The sequence below is a fragment of the Macaca mulatta genome, chromosome 7 (assembly GCF_049350105.2).
Source record: "Macaca mulatta isolate MMU2019108-1 chromosome 7, T2T-MMU8v2.0, whole genome shotgun sequence".
Lineage (NCBI taxonomy): Eukaryota > Metazoa > Chordata > Mammalia > Primates > Cercopithecidae > Macaca > Macaca mulatta.
Window position 1 is genome coordinate 51,355,001 of NC_133412.1, and position 21,641 is coordinate 51,376,641.

The 21,641-nt window shown below is 39.1% G+C and overlaps 1 protein-coding gene across 6 annotated transcripts in view; it reads right to left on the reverse strand.

Moving 5' to 3' along the window:
• NPTN (neuroplastin) overlaps positions 1–18,077 on the reverse strand; it is a 73,155-nt gene extending 55,078 nt beyond the window's left edge. For 5 of the 6 annotated variants that reach the window (XM_015142610.2, XM_015142609.2, XM_015142608.3 and 2 more), the window contains exon 1: positions 17,811–18,075. In XM_015142610.2, the coding sequence (XP_014998096.1) occupies positions 17,811–17,901 (91 nt within the window). In that variant the 5' untranslated portion in view covers positions 17,902–18,075. Of the gene's footprint in view, positions 1–17,810 lie in introns of all 6 variants that reach the window. The other variant, NM_001266786.1, reaches the window with a different exon arrangement.
• Positions 18,078–21,641: the final 3,564 nt, after the last annotated feature.

Consider the following 21,641-nt stretch of genomic DNA (forward strand, 5'->3'; position numbering starts at 1 on the left):
ATTATAATAGCAGCTAGCCTTTATTGATCATTTATGTATCAGACATAATGCAAAGCATATCATAATTTAATCTGCTACATAAAAATACAGTCTCCCTCTTAAGGTTGCTTTTGCCATTCTATACAGTACAGAGGAAGGATGCACACCTTGGCAGTATTCTTCCAGAGCTTGCAACCACTACACTATACTGCCTCACTGACAGCAATGCTTTTACTATGAACAATCAGAACTAATATACATTATTTATACATTATTTAATGCAAACACATTTTATCTTGGAATGACTGTACACAGTGAATTGTACTTCTTTGTCATCAAGGTTAACAGTTCAGGCCTTTATCACTACACTTTCATCCCCAGTCTGAATTACCTATACAAAAAGTCTATGTGGGCCTGTGAGTTTAAAAGGTATTTGGTATCACTAACCAAGACCCATTTTTAAAAGCTGATGTTCCTAACTAGTAAACTGGAACTTGGTAGTAGATTTCCAGTTCTTACTGACAGATCTCCAAGATGGGTACTAAAATGACACACCCCTAAGACTTTCTTCCCACCAAGAAAGGTTCATCCTCTTTCCAACCAGAGACTTAATAGCACATTTCTACACTCTGTCATGTACATATACCTGGATTTCAAAACTTGGGTAAATGACAGGTAGCTCTCTCTTCCCCAGAGGTTGGCAAGCCTTGTAATAAAAATTATTTTACTGAATCCATTTTGCATAGGTAATTATACTTGTGCTATTTTATACATTCTGTCTTAAATGGGTCATCTTTTCTGTTGGTCTCATTTCAATAATGGACATACATATTAGTATAAGTATTTTAATTCGTGGCTTTACAAAGTACGCAGAAGACCTTTTCCATGCAAGTATCAAGACTGACCAAGTAGATTATGAACCAAAGGTACAAAACCCTTTTATGCAAAAACTTTAAAAGTAGGTCTACAAAGGGGTCATGCATTTTTCAATTTAAAAACCCTGCTCCACAGACCCTAAGGATTCTTTGGAACACTTACGGGACTCCCTCTACCCCTCAAACAGCTCTACTTGTATCTAATTAACAACAATAAAATCTGCAGCTACAGGTTGAAAACTCCTAAATCTAATTCTTACCCCAAATTAACATTCATATATACCACAGGCCAAAGAGGCTATACTTTAGGTGCAGAACCCTTAATAGAATTCAAATATTCCGACTCCTGTTCATTAATGCTCTATTCACTAAAACCTGCTGCCTCCTCAGTCCCTCAGGAAATCCCAAAATTCAGCCAACTGTCCAAATCTATTCTATTCTCCCTTCACAATTACTTCTTATTTCCACTCTCCTCAACTTGTTTCAGGTCTGTATTACCTCATAACTACATGATTAAGTAGAACTTTCACCTCTGCAATGAGGTAGAGAGTTAGATTATACTACTTACTTAGTGTCCCAGACACCAGCAAAATATTGCTGCTTATCTTGAAAAGGGACAGCAAAATTGTCTCTAGAATGCTTTCACTAAAAATTAGCAGAGTTGTCCCAGGAGTTATCCACGTGACTAATATATTAAATGTGTGAACACTGAAGAGTTCAGCCAAAAAGTATGCCTGAGGATAAAAATTGAAGTAGTATATTTTTATGTTCCATTTAATGAAGCTTTTCCCTGCTTCCCTCTCAGTAGGCCAATTTCAATATCAAGAATGCAGTCATTATCAACATAATTCCCTTTAGTGACAATTAGTAACAATAGATGTATTCCAGCAGTTCCATACATTTACATAAATAAAAATATCTGTCACTCCGATTACTATATTCAAAAAAGACTGTAAATATCAAGATGAGTTATACCACTAAATGCAAAGCATCATAGTATGGAAATGATATGCCTACATAAACCAAGCTTCGAAAGAATACACGACTAACACTGCTAACTAAAAAGTAGGAATATCAAGAAGTAAAAGGAAGAACTTCAACATTTTAAACACCTAAGTGTTATTTGAAGTTATCATGTAAGCAAATCCTATCACAATTTTTAAAAATCCAGTAACTTTTTCCTTCTTTCAAAAAACTGAATGAAATAATTCAGTGTCAAAATGTTGGCTAACCACTATCCAATGCGGAAGGATTCATCCTTCCTAACTAACCACTGGTATTCCCTCCTGTGGTTAGTTACAGCTATTCTTTGGAAATCTGACCTGATGAAAACTTCACTAAATTCCAGGCACAGATGGCTGACAAGCTTATGTATCTGGTTACCTCAGGCTCACCTACTACTGGGCCTGTCAAGTTTTTCCAGTGGTGTATTTTGAGAGTTCAAGACTTGACACAATTCTTTAGTTCCTTCCTTGACAAACAGATAGTGTTGCAGAATGATAAGGTGACACTCTACTAAGACACTACTAAAAACACATTCCACTCAAACTCCCATTCTGGCTTTATAAAGCTGCTGAAATATACACACCTATTACTAAAATACAAATGCCAGGAAAGCTCTTTCTTCTGATAACTTCTGAGCAATTTTCACTATAACCTAATGTTCCTACAGCAAGAACTACTACTTTGTATACTCTAGTGGGGTTTTTTCCCCCCTTTAATGCATATCAAAATTTGCCCTTTCATCCTCCAGCTGTAAAGTCTGATTACCCTTAGCACCACCCCCACCCCATAATTGAATTTTAATGTCTACTTGCCACTGAGTAGCAAATTATATGCTTCATGGGCAGACGTTTCAGAATGTTTCATGTACGCTACTCCACAGTAAGTGGTAGCTTTACAGGGAAGCAAGTACCACATAGCTCACAATCAACATTCATTGCTAGTCGCCTGCCTGGAATTCTTTCTGCCTCGATGTCCTCACTTCCATCAGGAATTAATTTCCTTTGTGACTAAGCCTTGAAGACCAGCTGAGCTGTTTCTGAGAAATATGGGCATTATGACCCTTTGGGGATTAAAAGATTTTTTAAAATGTTAGAAAGATCTCTACCATACAAAGAAAGTCATTAAACAGCTACTAGGAAATGCAAAAATACCCACTCACAATATGCAAACACTCCTGCTCAAAAACACCCGTCATCTAAACTTTTATATTACACTTAGAATATGGAATCACTACCTCCCTGCCTAAAAAGGATTAAAACAGAATTTTAAAATTTTAAGTGGCAAATGTTTATCTAGAAACAACTGAAGATACCAAAAGAAACAGGATCGAGAAGGTATGTGTAAGAAGAAAATAAAATTAAGATAGGAAAAATAAAATGACTTTATAAGAAATTATAGGCTGGGTGCAGTGGCTCAAGCCTGTAATCCCAATACTTTGGAGACCAGCCTGAGCAACAGTGAGACTCTGTCTCTACAAAATATTTTTAAAAATTAGCTGGGCATGGTGGCATGCACCTGTGGTTCCACTACTCGGGAGGCTGGGGTAGAAGGATCACTTGAGTCCAGACAGTGGAGGCTGTGGTGGGCTGTGGTCTCGCCACTGACTCCAGCCTGGATGAAAGAGCAAGATCCTGTCTCAAACAAAACAAAACAAAAAACACCTCCCTGGGCAACTTAGTGAGACACCATCTCTACAAAAAACTTTTTTTAAAAATTAGCCAGGTGTGGTGGTACACGCCTGTAATCCCAGCTACTCAGGACACTGAGACAGGAGGATTGCTTGAGTCTGGGAAGTTGAGGTGGCAGTGAGCTATGATCATACCACTGCACTCCAGCCTGGGCAACAGAACAAGACCCTGTCTCAAAAAAAAAAAAAGTAATAAATTAACTTAAATTAAAAATTTTAAACTAAGGCATAGAGGTCTTTAAAAGGATTCCAAATCATATCGTAGAAGAAAAGAAAGATGGACAACAGAATTATGGTGATGGGAATAAAGCTTCTATTGCTTTAACTATTTAGATCACTGTCTTAATTACTAATGTTTAAAAAGCAAAAAACCTTCTGCTGCTAAAATCTGAAAACAAGATGTAGAGCAAGCTGTGTATGTCTCTACAAAATTTTACAAGAACCAAGAAAATGTAAAACTTTCAAAACATTCACTGGAAAACTGGAGGAAAATAATATAGCACAGTTTCCTAGTAAAACTCATGCTGCTAAACTTCTAAGTCAAACAACAACCACTAAAACATATCACTTCTATGGAACAACCTAATTTTGATGGTGCAATATACTACTGTTGTATTAGCAAAATTACCTGCTGCAAGCCAGCTTCAAAAATAAAAGACCACTGCTACATGGATACATTAATGTTAAACACTAACCCGAAAGACCAAGGAGGGTGATCTACTGAAACAGTTTGGAATAAGCATATTTAGTGTTATAAGCATCAGATTCCACATACCCTAAAAGGTAAATAAGTTGTGTGTTAACCAAAAAAGTTCATTTTAACTACTTTGTTGCTTGTTAAAAATAAGAAGGGACTAACATCCTCTATATTAAAGATTTCAAATCTTATAATCATTTTACTATAGAACACATAGCTAACTTTAAAACAAAAGATTAAAAAGTAACCAAGATAACTGAATGGGTATTAGGGCAGAGAGAAAAGTTAGTTAAGCACATGTATTTTATGTTAAGTACTGTACTGGGCTTCGTATGTATGCAATCTCATTCTAACCACCATCCTGTGAGGTGTGCATTATGTCTAATAAGCAGCTGAGGAAACAGAGGCTAAGAGAAATTAAGAGATTTGCCAAAACTCAGGGTTTCAACCTAATCTCTCAGGCTCCAAAATTCATAATATAATCCTTTGGTGAAGAGGACACAACTTGGAGGCCCACTGATAATTTCATTTCATCAGCATGGTGTTTTTAAATCCAACTTTCAGTGTTTTCAAAGCATGTACTCTCTAGTTTAACAAATGGTACTTGTTCAGCTCTTGTGGTAAATGAGTTTGCAAACCCTGCTTTAATGCATGTTAATAAAAAGAATAAAGGCAAGTCAACAGCTGTTCTCCTTGCCTTTCCATTCCTAGATGGGATGTGGCTTTCACTACTGATAGTCCTAGGGACCAAGTACTATAATCCTACATCAGAAGATACTTACAAGTACAGGAACAAACTGAAGATATTCTCAATGGGGGCTGCCCTGCCTTTTATAGGGCATTTTGGAAATTTGTCTATTTTTGGTTGACACAATGACTGAGGTGAAACTATTAGTCTTTAGTGGGCAGGCACCAAGGATTCTCAATATCCCACAAAGTAGGGAAAAGTCTTACACAGTAAAGAATTGTCCCGCTTCCTACACCACATTCAAATGACATTCAAGATGAAAAACTTGTTCTGAGCCCAGAACCCAACTCTGTTTTAAATATAACACAAAGTATTCTTGCATGATTTTAATCATCACTTAATTTTCTAGGAATGTAATTACTGTGTAAAGTGAGAATAGACAGTTCTTTGTTTCATTTGGAACTCTACCAAGAGCTGTTCACCTTTTCAGAAAATCACATTATCAACAGCAACACTGCCTATAGTATTCGATTCACCATTACAACACAACTGTATCGGTCTGAATTTGTAGCTTGGTTTTTCTAATATAAACAATGGGCTACTCCAATGTCTTTCTGTGTAGCCATCCCTTAGTACTTACAGACTGATCTAAACATTTTATTATTATAGTTACTTTCCCTTATTTTCTCCCTTATATTACATTTAGGACATCAGATTGTTTTTTCTTCAATAACATGTAGGTAGGTCAAAACACCTATGAATTTTATCTCAGGATAGTAAAAGGCAGTTACAAAAATTTGCTATAAAAAGGAAACACAGACATCTTTTTTTTTTTTTTTTTTTTTTTTTTTTTTTGAGACGGAGTCTCGCTCTGTCTCCCAGGCTGGAGTGCAGTGGCCGGATCTCAGCTCACTGCAAGCTCCGCCTCCCGGGTCCACGCCATTCTCCTGCCTCAGCCTCCCGAGTAGCTGGGACTACAGGCGCCCGCCACCTCACCCGGCTAGTTTTTTTTTGTATTTTTTAGTAGAGACGGGGTTTCACTGTGTTAGCCAGGATGGTCTCGATCTCCTGACCTCATGATCCACCCGTCTCGGCCTCCCAAAGTGCTGGGATTACAGGCTTGAGCCACCGCGCCCGGCCAACACAGACATCTTGATTTCACTTTCAGTTACCTATCTCGGGGAGGAAAGGAGAGAATGGGGATGAAAAATAACAAGGGTCCCTGTGACAAAATTTAACTTGAAGTGACAGCAGTGAGCACACTACAAAGACTATAGAAATTCAGTATCAACCTTCCCTAGTAGAGAGGAATAATTAATTCAATGAAAAGACTGGCCTATTAACAACCATCTAAAATGTACATTTTAATAATATAATCATCATTTGTCAAAAGAGCCAACCTTGAAATAATCTGGCCTTTCTCATTAGTACTTTATTTTTCCTCTTAACTTTCTTATGAACTACCAGAGTTGCAGTTAACCTATTAAAGGTAAACACTATAAATACCATGCCCTATAACTCAAAGCTAAACAAGCATGCCATTTAAAAATACAGCAGTTTATTAAGCACTTTAGCATACATTATAATTTAATCCCATAAAACTCTATGGGTTAAGTATTATGCTAATTTTTAAAATAGAAACCAGAGCACTAAAATGCAGACAGAGAGTATTTCAGGGCTACTGCCAAATCCAATGTTCTTTCTATTTAACTTCATAGCCCGACAAGATGACCTTTTCAGTATAGTTCTTATTCACATTTTATATTTACAATGGTAATTTCCTACTTTCATAAAAACTACAAGTTACTTTTAATACTTTTAAAAATTACCTTAAATATATTTCAAATAAATACGGGTAGGTATAACTAGGGTTATGTTTCATGTTCCTTAACATCATTCTCCTGTTTCATGTTCCTTAATATCATTCTCCCATTGTTCAATTCCGCTTATTCTTATAAACACCACTCCTTGCCTCAGCCCATAACAAAATGACAAAAGGAAGAGCTCCCATAATGAATTACTGATAAACAGGGACACATCACTACTAAAAACTCATCAAACCATGATTTTCTTGGTACTGAAATTTAGGCATAAAGTAATCACATCCCATGGGAGACTGAAGCAGGAGAAACGCTTGAACCCGGGAGATGTAGGTTGCAGTGAGCCGAGATCGTGTCACTGCACTCCAGCCTGGGTGACAAAGCGAGACTCCGTCTCTTAAAAAAAAGAAAGAAAGAAAAACAAAGTAATCACATCCCTAGTCTGTCTGCATTGTTAACATCCACTTTCTGACTCTCTAAATCAGGTGGTTACAATTCAGCAAATGAAAATTATTTTGAACGTATTAGAAAGAAAAGGGTGTGGTCGATCACATCTTTGTTTATACCTTTTTCTTCTTCCAAACCAAGAATACAAATATATTCCAAGCTCCCAGGTACAAATAAGGAAAAGGGCAATCCTTAAAAGAGAAGCCCCAGGAACATCCTTATCATATACCCTTTAGGCAATAATGCCCTAAATTTTTAAATATTTTAGGTAAGAAGAGGGAGAATCGTTTAAAAAAAAAAAAAGCCTGAGGCCCTCAGCCCACCTTCTTCTCAAAAACAGCTTTAATTTTCAGAGAATAAATGAAAAAAATTAGTCAGTTATAAGGTAGCTGAACTGAAGAAAACATATATAGAAATATGAGGTTATCAAAATAAAACAATGCTACTCTAACCTCTATTTTCTCATACAAAATTTGCAATGCAACATGATTTTGTCCATATTAAATCTACATTAGGAAGATTTCTTTTAATACACAAAAACCTCACCAAATTACAAGGCTGTCTTTTAAGTTCTAACTGGAAGGCCAAAATAGCAAAGATACATTCTTCCAGGGTCGCCATATTAAGTAAACAAAAATTCTTCATTTTTGATCTGAAATTCAAATATAACTGGGCATTCTATATTTTATCTGACAACCCTACACTCTTCAAACTAATTACAGTGAGCTCCCATCTCTACCAAGGTATTACAGCACCAGCTCCCACTTTTAAAGAACAGGCTATGGTTTCTATCACAGCAGAATTTTAACTAATGAAGTCTCAGGAGTTAGGATGAAAGTGTCCTTTACCAGGTTTTTAATAGCACATATTTACCATACAAAAGAAAAAGCTTAATTACTAATGGCCAAAGGTTACACTTTTACTAGGTTTCACCTAAAGTCTAATGGGCTCTTTATTATTTAGGCTTCTTTGTATTAAACACATATTGGAAGAGTTTCATAGTTTAGCTTTTTGGTAACAAAAAAGAAGCTGCTTCTGAAGGTTATAGTAAACGAAATTCTGTTTTAATATCACAGGCAAGTCCTAAAAGCTACCTTAATGGATTCCAAAGTTAATCAACCATTTTTCTTGGATTCATAATTATAGAAGTTTAGAGCTAGAAACACGAATTTCTGACCTTTAAAAACTTCTGGCTGGCAGGGGGCTGTGGCTCATGCCTGTAATCCCAGCACTTTGGGAGGCAAAGGCAGGAGGATCACTTTAGTCCAGGAGTTTGAGACCAGCGTGGGCAATATAGGGAGACCTCATCTCCATAAAAAATTTAAAAATTAGCCAGGCATGGTAGTACATGCCTGTGGTCCCAACTACTTGGAAAGCTGAGGCAGGAGGATCACCTGAGCCTGGAAGGTTGAGGCTGCAGTGAGCAACGATTGCGCGACTGCATTCCAGCCTAGGCAACAGAGTGAGACCCTGTTTCAAAACAAAACAAACAATAGAAAAACACACTTTTGAAAAGCCCATTTCATTTCATATTCATTTCCCTAAAGATTTTTCTCTCACTGAGCTCCTAAACAAGCACAGTACTAAAAACAACAGAAAGATCATTTCTGGTTTAAAGTGCCCTCTCAACCAGCTCTTTGTCCTACTTATAATGGTTCCGACAATGAGTGCAAATAACTGTTCTTCTGCTAGTTTTATTAAAATCATCTTAATACTAAACCTATGCTTTTCTTCCCTGTGCTCTAGGCCATTGCTCTTTGATACAGCCTATCCATCTTTGGAGACTGCCTAATTCCCTTACTTCATTTACACTGCTACCTTGAAAGTATTAATAGATAATCACATCCCCCTAGTGCTCCCTTTTCCTAAGTTTAGCTTCTTCAGGCTTTTCTCCTAAATCTTAAGCTACCATCAACATAGATTCTATGTCTCTTCCAAAATGTGGTTAGAAAGTATTCTTATTTGGAGTTCAGTCCTAGTAAGAAAACAGTAACACTGTTAGGTAGCACCATACTTTTGATACCTGATCACTATGTTATTTGTGTAAGGGTAATTCAATGACAATTCACCGCAAGCTATTTGAAACCTCTTTATACTTGCTCTTTTCCAGGTAGCAGTTTCCTGGTTTGCATTAAGGCCATTTATTTCATCTCCCTTGATGCATGATTTGAGATTCAGCATTAATGAATACAATTTCAATGCTAGAGCTCCTGTGCTATTTTTTTCCAGTTGTTCCACAATGGTTCCCAAACCTGCTAAACTCGTATGATCAAAAAATCCCAAGTTAAATTTAACACATTCCTTCAATCTATGAATTTGGAAGTATTTCACAGATAGCTGCCAACAAAGGAAGACATCTTGTTGCGTTCTTTTCCTCCAGGAAGCAGTGTCTAAAAACTAGGAAATAATCCCACTACTCTAGGATCTTAAACGTGAACGGCAGTGATGGTTCTGCTTCCCCTCTCTTTCTCTTCCCTTGGCCAGTACTCAAGTCAATCTGTACTCAACAGAAATGTGCCTCAGACTACAGCAACCGAGTAAAGCATTCGGCTTAGAATAAACATTAGTACTCCCAGCCCTGCACTAAACTCCAAGGCTCGGGAATAACGAACACAAGGTCTAATTTAAAACGAAGCTCAACTGAATATACTGGAAAAGTTATGTCTTGATTATGATATTCAAATTACTGTGGCTTCCCGTTTCTAAAGTTCTAATAGGAAAAAAAGTCACTATATATAATGGCTAATGTATAAATCCAAAATGTTATATTTTCTTTACTCATAATGACTAATAACAGTATGTGCTGATATTACTGATAAATGCCTAGTGAAAATCCTTATTGTGTTAACAAAAATCATAATTATTCCAGACTAATACAGCATGTAAAAAATAAACAAAAACCCAAAACTACTCCATACCTGAAAATGCTGTTTTTCAAATGAGTTTCATGGCCCATGAATGAACTGTGAATTCAATTTAGAAGGTCACTATGGTTCTCTTAACTACCTCACACAGATTAAGAATAGGTAATGTTTCACAAAATGTTACATATTTGTGTAATTTTGTTACAAATTTCTATTAGTCAAAAACTACTCTATCTGGGTCACAGACAAAAAAAGTTTGAAAGCCTTTTTCTAAAGAGCTTTATTTTTAAAGTAATTTCAACATGATTATATGTGAGCCAAATATTATCTTTTACTCACATAAACTAACCCCTACTGACTATATTTCAGGTCCTAGAAAATTCTAGTTTGCAATGTAATTTTTAGGTTATTTTTAAATTAATAAGTAGCAAGGATGTAGCTGAAACTAGATGATGAATACACGGGGGTTTATTACATTATTTAATCTATTTTTGTACATGTTTGAAATTCGGAAGATCCAAAAGAAAAAAAAGGCAAAGAAATGGACCTAACAGACAACAAAGTAGTACAATGAATGTTTACAAATTGAGAACTTTAAACACAATGTTTCTAAGGAATAACAATCTAGGAATTTGCTTGGATTTAATTCAGGTAACACTTGGGGTTGCATTCTTCGACTACAATGGATGGATTTCCCGATCTTAAACAATGCATAAGGGACTGCAGAAACTAACTCATATATAGAAAACAAACTTTCTCAAAAGACAACATAAAAATACAAATAGTTAAGTGTGTTTCATTGTCTCTTTATTAGCCAACCACTTTCAGCCAACAGAAATTTCATAAACTACCTACCTACCTACCTGGCAGGAATATTCACTTCTTTATTCACACTGGCAATTTTCCCAGCAAGTTTAAGATCTCTGTATAACGTTGTTCTGCCTCCCTTGAAACAAGAACTGCCAAGGGTTGTCTGAAGTAGATTTAGAGGCAGATTTCAAAACAGTGCATGCCTCAAAGTTAATTTTCATTATATCCAAAGTAAGTTTCTAAAAACTTTTAAACAGAAAGTGTTATCATCTCTGAGCCTTTAACCTATTGGAGACAGTATCTAAGCCGTAAGGGCAAGAGAATTAGTAATTTTTAGAACTGAAAGGAAATTCAGACATCATCTAGTCCAATGGTTTCCAAATACTACCATCAGGAAGAAGAGAATCTCAAAGGCATAACAATTTATATATGCAAACAAACTCTTGTTTGTTTTCCTGTATCTTCCTGCACATGAAATACTATGCCTTATTGGTATTCTATCAGAAAAGGATGTGACATTTCATCATGTATTTTATATTTAATCATGTTTTTTAGTATGTGAGTATGCATTTAGATATGATTAAAACTATTGGTACGATTTGGGACTTAATGTTTTCTAATTATAGAAACTTACATAATCTATCCAACCCTAATACTTTCAGAGTGATTTCATACCATCTCATTTATATTTCATGGTCTAGTAAATTTGAAGTAATACCTGGGTGACCGATGATTTTTAATAAGGCAAGAGAAGGATATCCAAATTGGCATATTTCAGCCGGGCACGGTGGCTCACACCTGTAATCACAGCACTTTGGGTGGGCGGATCACCTAAGGTCAGGAGTTCGAGACCAGCCTGGCCAACATGGTGAAACCCCATCTCTACTAAAAATACAAAAATTAGCTGGGCGTGGCGGCGGTCACCTGTAATCCCAGCTACTCAGGAAGCTGAGGCAGGGAGAATTGCTTGAACCCAGAAGGCAGAGGTTGCAGTGAGCCGAGATCATGCCACTGCACTCCAGCCTGGGCAACAGAGCAAGACTCCATTTCAAAAAAAAAAAAAAAAAAAACAAATTGACGTATTTCTGGAAAATACCATAAAGCATATCATAAAGCTCCAGTAGTTAAGATTATTTGGTAAGAAGGCTAGTCTTAAAATAGTCCGTAATTGTTTCAGAAATGCAAGAGAATATCAGTTAGCACCTTTTAGTACAAGAAACTCAATACAAGATGTTTCCATCAAGCTGACCACATTCTATTTTAATAAATGGATAACACTCAGTTTATTTATTTGAAAAACAAGAAACACAACAAAAAACCAGCAGGTATCTGAGGAAGATTAAATGTCTCCCCTAACTTACTGTGTGCAAGTAAATTTACATACGTAGGAAATTCTTTAAATATTTAGAAAACCCCATTTATATACAGATAGACAAAAGTTCTGAGCAATCAGGTCAAAATAACCTCAAATTAATAAGGCTTGATTGATAAATGTTTACCTTTGTATATACACAAAAGCAAACAAAAGTTAGGCCTACTTTCAGTTTCAGACAATATAATAAACTGAAATTAAATACAAATTTTGACTCTCCTTCCTAAACTGAATAGATCCTTAAAAAGCAGATACATTTTACTTGTGTATTCACTCTCTTAAATTTAGACATCAATATCACTAGAATGTCTTTACATAAGATCACTTTTAAATTCAGTGAGAAGTTTCGTTATGTATATAAGCCTAAAATATGTAACCATTTATAACCAATTAATTTTACTGGAGGGGTTTCCTGTCTTCCCAAAGCCAATCCTTACCAACTAAAATTAGGAATTTTGAAAAAAAAAACAAAAAAAAAACCATAAAAATTTCACAAACAAGCTTACAAATGCATTATCTAAGGTGCTTAAAATTAAACTCCGTATTATGAACGACATTTTAAAAATTTGTATAAAATGATAATGTTTTGTTTAAAGAGGCATACTGAAAGCTAAGCCAATTGTTCACAGGAGGTGATTCTCCACCATTATTTTAACTTTGATGTGCAAATTTACTTTAGAGGTCCCTGGTCTATTTACTCTTTCTGACAGATTCTATTTTTCCGGATGTTCCTCAAACGAAGATTCATTCCTCATTCTTGCATCCTTGTACTACTGCAGCCTTTCTTCTGTCTTTCCCTTTCTCTTACAACTTCATTCTCTACTTCTGATCCTGTCAGATTGTACTCTCACTGCAAACAATAAATTGAATAGAATACATCAGAACAATTTTCATAAAATTCACTTTTCCAAAACTACTTTGCATAATTTTATTCAAACTTTTGTTGAACATCTCTTGTACGGTATCCAACATGGCCACTCACTGTTTTTCTACATACTTCATTTTAATAGATATTAGCACTTTATCTCCTTCCCGAATCTTTGTAAAAAACCTTTACAAACAGATCCAGCAAAGTTTCAGAGTTTACACACAAAACATCTTACTTTTAAAAAGTACCTCAGACTAATGAAAAACAATGTTCAAACTGACAGAGCATTTTTCTAATTATATTTGGTCACCTTTCAAGGTCCAATTAAATCTTTCTTTTAATTTAAATAACTATTTTTATTTAAACTTTATTTTAACGTTTAAATAAAGATAATATAATGTTGCTTTTTATTAATGTCTAAAGGTATAATCCACAAAAGAAACTGTTTCACATCAGATCTGTATTAATGAGAAAAAACAAAGGGATTCCCTCAAAACAGTCTAATTTCTCATAAGGATCTGTATCATGCGAAGTCAGACCTGTAACGAATTCCAACCTGACATTTAAGGGTTTTTATTTCCTTTTGTGGTTTTAAATCTTGGTATATTCACAGGTTAAGCTCTACTGCGTCTGGCAACACAAAAACCCATCTGTATCTCTTTCTAATTTGGATCCAGTAACCTTGTAAAACAAACCCAGGGAATGGGTCCTGATGTAGTAACATGGCCTATCCTCCCAGACCCAACCAATTTCTCATGCCTGGGTGCTCCATTATATCAGTAGTGACAGTTTAGCCAGTAGCCTGAGAGACTGAAAGCCTGTGATCTCCTTAGGAAGGGCTTTATTTCAAGGCAAACTATTTCTTCTGGTCAAATCTTATTTGGATTATCTCAAAATTTTTTGCTTGACATTTGGCACGTCATTTGTGCCACAGCTGCCGTAGATAAGATTTGTCTTCTGTTGCTCATTTCAGCTCAAAGAGAAGACACAAAATCAATTAGCAAATATACCTCTAAAAATGTACTCAGGGAGAAAAAATTGCCAAACCACTGAAGCAAACAGCCCTTGACAGAAGAGAAAAAGATCCATGAATCATCTAATGCAAATACTGGCATTATTACAAAGCACAATGTTCACAACTATCTAGTATCACCCAAGCAAAATGGTTTCTAAAATTTAAGTCGTTAAAAGTAAGATTCATTAGATTCCCTATTTTCCTCCATTGAACAGTGTTAATTATGTGATGTCATATTTTCCATATGAATATATTACGTTTTTACACACCACTCTACATTTATTAATTCAACTAACATCTATAACACTCCCACTGTGTGCTGGGTACCACATTCTATTTCTCTTATTCACAACAATAATATTCTATGAGAAAGTGATACCTGGCCCATTTGAAAGATTTGGTTCACTGAAAAAAAAAAAAAGAAGAAGAAAAAAACAAAGCCATAAAGTCTCTCCCAGAAACTCAACTGAAAATATTAACTTCCTCACCAGAATTGGCAATTGCAGACACAGTGCAGCTGGTCACTTTTCTGAGAAAGTTACATAAGCAAAAGCACAAATCTCTATGTGGGGCCTTCAAATGGCCTAGTTACCATGACAGCAGCATTAACAATCAAGTTTTCAATATACACATGAAGAAAAATAAATAATAAATAATGCTACTCTTTAAAGGATAATAGTAATAGCTAACATGTACTGAGACTCACAATATTCCAGGTTAAGCGCTAAGCTGCCATTACCTCATTTAATAAACCTCACATCATCCCTAGGGAATGGACCTTATTGCAATTCCCATTTTACAGATGATGAAACTGAAGTTTGCATTACTCAAGGTCACTCAGCTACTGAGAGCTGGAACTCAAACTTGAGTCTGTTACTGTCCAAAGCATGCACTCCTGATTATCATATTATACTGCTTTGTTTACACTCACTCAATTGCAGTCCAATGCTTTTGAATGTCTTATAAGGTTACTTTTTAGAACAAGTTCCTTCTTTAAACTACCATTTAGATGATACATATAAAAGTCAACAAATAAGGATTTTACTTGGAACCGGTCTTACAAGTTTAAATATCTGGATGAGAAACAAAATCTGAATGAAAGCCCTGAATGCCCACAGCAATGGGTCAGAAACTCACTGGAGCTTCAAGAGACCTCGAGAGTCATACAGGCCAAATTCTTCATTTTAGGAATAATAAAACAAACATCTTTTGAAAAACATCTATATTCAACCTAAACTACTACATTTCCGATTCAGAGACACTTGTGAGTTTTTTTTCCTCCAATCATTTAAATAGAAAATCTAACATTTCTAACATTTCAACATCATGCACAAACAAGGTATCCCTTTTTGAAAGTACTGTAAGAAAATACAAACCCCATGACATGAAGTTAGATCACTGCAGGGCTATTTATTACTAAATGAAAGCGTGAATATTATAATAAGACATGTTATAGAAAGCTATAAAATGGCATCCTTAACTATACGAACTCAAACTCAAAAATAGCCATTTTTCCTTGAATTAAATTTACATTCATTTGGGTCAACCAGCAGCTCAGCTTCATTTCATCGGTCATGTCATGTGACTGAATTCAAGCTCATTTCAAGGGAAAGGCCGTTCTATGCTGTATTTAGAACACATATCACTGAGCAGACAGATGAGTCTTTATAGGCCTCTCCAGAAACCTCGCTTTAGTTGCTAAGAAACTACAATTTTACCGTATTATAAGTCATTGGAAAAAAGCTATGCCAGCAGAGATTAAACACGTTAAGATCAAGAATCTCTCACCTATTGTGCAAAATGAAACTATGCTATTACCATAAACTGAATAGCTAAAATTAGCATTAGGCTTCTTTAAGTCATGTTGCTGACACAGTCGAAAAACTGGTAAGACAAATTAAGACTAACTCTACCCTGCCTTCCACAGTGGACTCATCATACTTAGAGGAAAACAGGAAAAATACCCAATACACTTAGCATATTCAATGCTAGAGATAGAAAAAATGTTTCCTTCCTGACGCCTGCAGTGATATCCAAGGCCATGAAGCATACATAAAATTTGGTACTACAAACACATATTTAACTGATGGATAATGTCAATCTTTTATTCATATATTTTCCCTCTAACATTCAGCATTTTAAACTCAGTTTCTCAAAAACCTCCACTGGCTCTATCACTGATGCTTTAAAATTTAAATTGCAGCCTCTCTAATAAGAGTAATCTTAAATTGTTCTAGCATAACAATAAACACTGAAAGATTAGCAAAAATAATTTATAGTTCATTCTCCAGTACTGACTTCTCATAAATTCCTTCACAGAAAAAATATTCTTTAACCTCTTAACGGCTGTTTCCACAAGGGCAGAAACAGGTTCACAATCCTAGACTCACTTCTGAAAGAGCAATTCAGCAGCTGAATGGTAACACATGCCTTCAATCAGAATCTGTTCTGTTTAGATCCTTATGCCCATGATTCCCCACCATTTCTCCTTCTTCTCAAAGGAGCTTCAATTCAAAACCCAGTAATTCTCTCGTTTCTACTGTACCACCTCCCAGGGGCCACTTTCAGGTTCCTCGGAAATAACATCTCTTCTGTATTGAAACTTTTAAATCTCAAAAATCCACTTCCCCATCTCCCTGTTGCCAGTCACTGCCCTCAATCCCACCACTGCAGTTAGTTGCAGCTATGTGTCCCTGTCTTCCCAAAGGCCCGACCAATATCATACAGCATTTGCCACATACCAACTCCTCCCTTCCCTAATTTATCCTCAACACTGCAAACCAACATTACACCCCCGACTTCCTGCATTTTACTCCCTTCCCTTATTTTTCGTCTCCCCCACCCCCATCTCTATACCTAGGCCTCCTTACTTCTCTAATAAATATTCCCCCACCTCAGTTCCAACCCTTTCCCTCCATCCTCTGCTCATTTTCCTCTCCTTATTTAGAAACTCCTTTTTGCTCTCCCAACCACTACCCTAGAATGCCCAGCACTCCACCCTCTTTAGCAAACCCAGCCCTCTTCCCCCAGCTCATTTGGAGATACTGCTGCTTCTCTCTCCAGGTCCCCTACTGCAGTCAACCCACTCCCTTATCTTCCCACCCACCCTCCCTCTATCCCCAGATCCAAGGTTCCCTGATTCTTTACCCCCTCCTTTGGTATCTAGTACTCAGCTCACCATTAGTGTGCTTCAGGACTCTCTTCCCCCCAATTTCTCCCTTATTTTTAAGGATGTCACCAGTCCTACGGGGCCTCAGTAGAATCCTGGACGACCCCAGCTCCCAGGGGGCCTGACCGACACCACCATCCCCGTCGCCCGGAACACAAACGCCCGTCTTGTGCCACCCTCCCTAAGAGCTGTGCCCCCTCCTCATCCGCCCCCGCTACTCCAGCTCCTCACGTCGGCTTCCTCCGTGTCCCCTCGCCGACCCGGCACGACGAGCCCCACGACTTGGAGCCCCCGAGTCGGCAACACCTCGGGCTCTCCCTGGACGCCCCCGCCGCTCGGACGGGCGCCTCCTCAAACCCGCGGCCGGTACCTCCTCTTCTCCGACCCGCAGCCCCTCAGACGCCCACTCGGCACCCTTCTCCGAGCTCCAGCTTCCCCTCGGGCCAGAGCCGGGCCCTCTCCGGCCCCGGCGCCCCTCAGCCCCCGCCCGGCCCGCCCCCGGCGCCCGGCTTACCGTTCTGAGCGGCGCCTGGCCCTGGGAGGAGGGAGCCAGAAACCAGCAACAGCGAGAGGGCCAGGGCGCTGGGCAGCGACGAGCCCGACATCCTCCCTAGCAGAAGACCCAACAGCGAATGGGCCGGGGCCAGAGCCGGGGCCGGGGAAGGGAGGGGAGGGAGGGAGGGGGCGGGCGAGCGCGCGAGGGAGTGAGCGAGGGAGGAAGCCGCGGCTCGGCTCCGTCCTTCCCCGTCCTCCTCCTGCCGCCGCAGCGCCCAAGCCTCGCGAGACCTTCGCTCCGGGTCGTGGGCGGCTGAGGAGCGACCGCCGCAAGGCTCGCGAGAAGAGGCGGCCCCGATGGAGACTCCCGCCCCGCGGACCCGGCGGACCCGCCCCTGCAGAGGCTGATTGGCCTAGCGCGAGGTAGGTCACGTGCCGAGGGCGCCTCTGGCCATGTGACGGGGCGAGGCGGGACTCCGCCAGCTCTGCGGGCGGTGGGGAACCGGGAAGCCCTCGTTCGGTTTACTCCTCTGTGGCCCAGGCGCACCCATAAATAAGAGGAAGCTTTGAAACACAGTACATTTCCTCCACCCATCCTGCCTTTCATTTGTTAGCGCTCTTGGCTGCAGAGTTTAATACACCGTGCCTCCTTTCCTCCTTCCTCTCATTCTTCCTCTCATTGTCCCCTGCCCTGCTGTTTCTTCCTTCTGGACTTTGAACATAGACCTCTACTGGTAACTGGCTCCAACTCCTTCTCTCATCTGCTGTTTTTTCCTTCCAGGAAAAGTGGTGCGCCCCCCGTGCCCCCTGTTACCTTGTGCCTTCCTGCTGGACATCTGCTCCCTTTGCCTGAAATGTCTTCCTTTTCCGCTTCTGCTTACTCCTCCTCCCCACCCCCATCTGGGCCTTATTTTAGCTTATAGACTCTCAGGGCCTAAAGTTCAACTAGCCTAATTGCATGTTCATAGACACAATTCTACAAGGAAGTCATCATATATGAACTTACATGAAGACTCCTGAGAAGCGTCTTAATGCGGGAAACTTTATTGAGAACGTGCTGTGTGCCAGGCGCAAAGTGAAACCCACATGAAAAGATAGTCCCCGCCCTCATGGAGTGCCTTGCCTAGGCTAGCAGAGGAGTGAGGAAGGGTCAAATGGCCCATAGGAAAGGATCTAGCAAAGCATTCTGGAGGGTGATTGGCAGTGTGGTTACTACTGTTTGCATAGAAGTTTAGGAAATGCTCTTTTTAGGGGTATTTTTTGTACTACCCTCAGCGCTTGTGGTTGGCAAAGTTCTATGGCTTAGCTCATCCCTGACTCACAGCAGACGTCCTGGGAGTGTCTGTGGCATCTCCGAGGAGCCAAGTAAACAGTCCTGGTGGCCTGACTTGATTTAAAGAGAGGGTTTGGAGGACCTAGAAGAAGGAGACCCTCGCAATCTCTGTCAAGCTAAAGTGGTCTGGAGCTTTCAACAGGAACTGAACAGCTTGTGGTTCCAGAGCAAACTTTCCAGCAAGGGCCAGGACCACTATGGCATGTTGTCGATTGAAGTGAAAACTGTATCTTTCAAAACCTGAGGTGTGTGAGTGACGAAAAGATTGGCATGTACCTTCCTCCGGACAAAGGCCATTCTGCAGACAGCCCTGTAAGGAGGGCTACAGGGCTGCCTGTGGTGGGATCAATATTTTCAGCTGATGGAAGCTTTGGTTGGATGCAACCATTCCGCCTCATTATAGCTGTAACAAATATGGCCCTTTGATCCTTACAAGAGATTCTTACAAAATGATCGTGCTATTTTTGTGAATAGGGAAGCTGAAGCCAAGGGAGGACACGAATGGCTCCAGCTCTGAGAATGTTTGTATTAATCATTAATGCCAAACAGTCTGGTTTGCTTGTTAATAGGCTCATGGTGGAAGTGCATTTTCTTGTCGCCTTGAAGTCGGGAGTGGCATGTGATGTGCTTGGGTCAGTGAAATGTGTAAAGTGACATGCATTGCTTTCAAGCAGAAGCAATGCATGTTTAGACTCTGTTCCATACTCTTTTGTCTTGGTAGTGATTACTGATCATGACAATGAAAGCGCATATCAAAAAGAACCTTATGTCAGCATTAGTCCCTGAGTTAGCATAATAAGCTGAACCCCTCTGCTAACCCATACAGAACAGGTACCCTCTGTTGAATTAAACTGTGAGATTCAAGGGGTATTTGTTCCTGTGACGTAACATAGACTGTTCCGGCTAAGGGAAAGATGAAATTCAAGTCCACAACACCACAACACCTACCATCCAGGAGCTGTGTCATCTTAGGCAAGTGACCTAATCTCTCTGGACCTTATTTTCTGTCAAATGGTGCTAATGATAGCACCTGCCTTACAAGTTTATAGAAGCAATAAATTAGTAGATTTATGTGTGATGTTTAGAACAGTTTCTGGTGCATAGTAAACACTCATGTTGATGTTGATGATGATGCTGCAATTCTGACTCCAGCTTTGTATTCTTCTTATCTCATGCTTGCAAAAAGTGATCTGGGAGGAATATTTTTAAGTATGGGTGTTACCAGTCAACTCTCAAAACCTGCACTTATGAAAAGCCCTTTTGCCCAGAGAGAAATGTCTCCAAATTCCACATGATAGTAGCTGTACTTCGTCACTTTTTGTTGAGAAAATACATAATAACTAAGACCTTTTAATAATTCTGTAACTTTTTTTTTTTTTTTTTTTTTTGAGATGGAGTCTTGTTCTGTGGCCCAGGCTGGAGTGCAGTGGCGGGATCTCGGCTCACTGCAACCTGCACCTCCCAGGTTCAAGAGATTCTCGTGCCTCAACCTCCCAAGTAGCTGGGATTACAGGCAGCTGCCACCATGCGCAGCTAAGTTTTGTATTTTTAGTAGAGACAGGGTTTTGCCATGTTGGCCAGGCTGGTCTCAAACTCCTGACCTCAGGTGATCCGCCTGCCTCAGCCTCCCAAAGTGCTGGGATTACAGGCATGAGCCACCATGCCTGGTCTAAGTCAGTAACTTCTGTAAAAGAATTTAGGAATTTGTATTTTGTTGTTGTTCAAGACTTACATACACTGTAAAAAAAAAAAAAAAAATCTCTTTACAAGTGTATGTGGCTGTGCCAGAGGTTGGCTGTGTTCTTTGCAATACCTTAGAAGAGCCCTAGGGGTCCTCAGAGCTCAAGCTGAGACACACTTTCCTGGCCTCCAGGGACTGCTTGGAGTTAGGCTCTCCGTTGCTGATCGCGCCCCCTGGTGGGAAGGCCTGTAATACAGCATTCCCAACTGAAAGGCTTCGCGTGGATTGGTTTGAACATGGTTCACTCAACCATTGGAAGGATGTTAGTCAAGAGGCTTGTACTGTTCCTAGAGTTGACCTTGAACTTCCTAATGGTTTCCTCCCTCTTGTAAAGATCTCTGCCCCTTTAAAGCTCTTGCTATTCAGATTACCACCCCACTCATCTTGATTGTTGTCATCTTGCGACCTCCCAGCCAATGTAATCTTTTCTCTGCCCCTTCTGATGCCTAGTACCATCCTTGAACTCCATCCATGGGTGAGTTCAACATCCATGTTCATGACCTATTCAGTACCATGATCTCTTAATCCTTTTACCTTCTCATGTCCAACTTTCTCCTCAACTAAACCAACACTTTCGAGCTCACACCGTCAACACTTTAATCACCCAGAAAGGGCTTCATCTTTGAAATATGAAAATATAATACCCCTCTGTCCATTCACCAACACCTAGCCTTTCATTTCCTTGTGCTAGTACCCTATTTGCTGTAATTCTTGAACCTCACTGAGACCACTAATCTGCTAATCCCACCAATGTGTCTTTATCCATTCTTCATTTC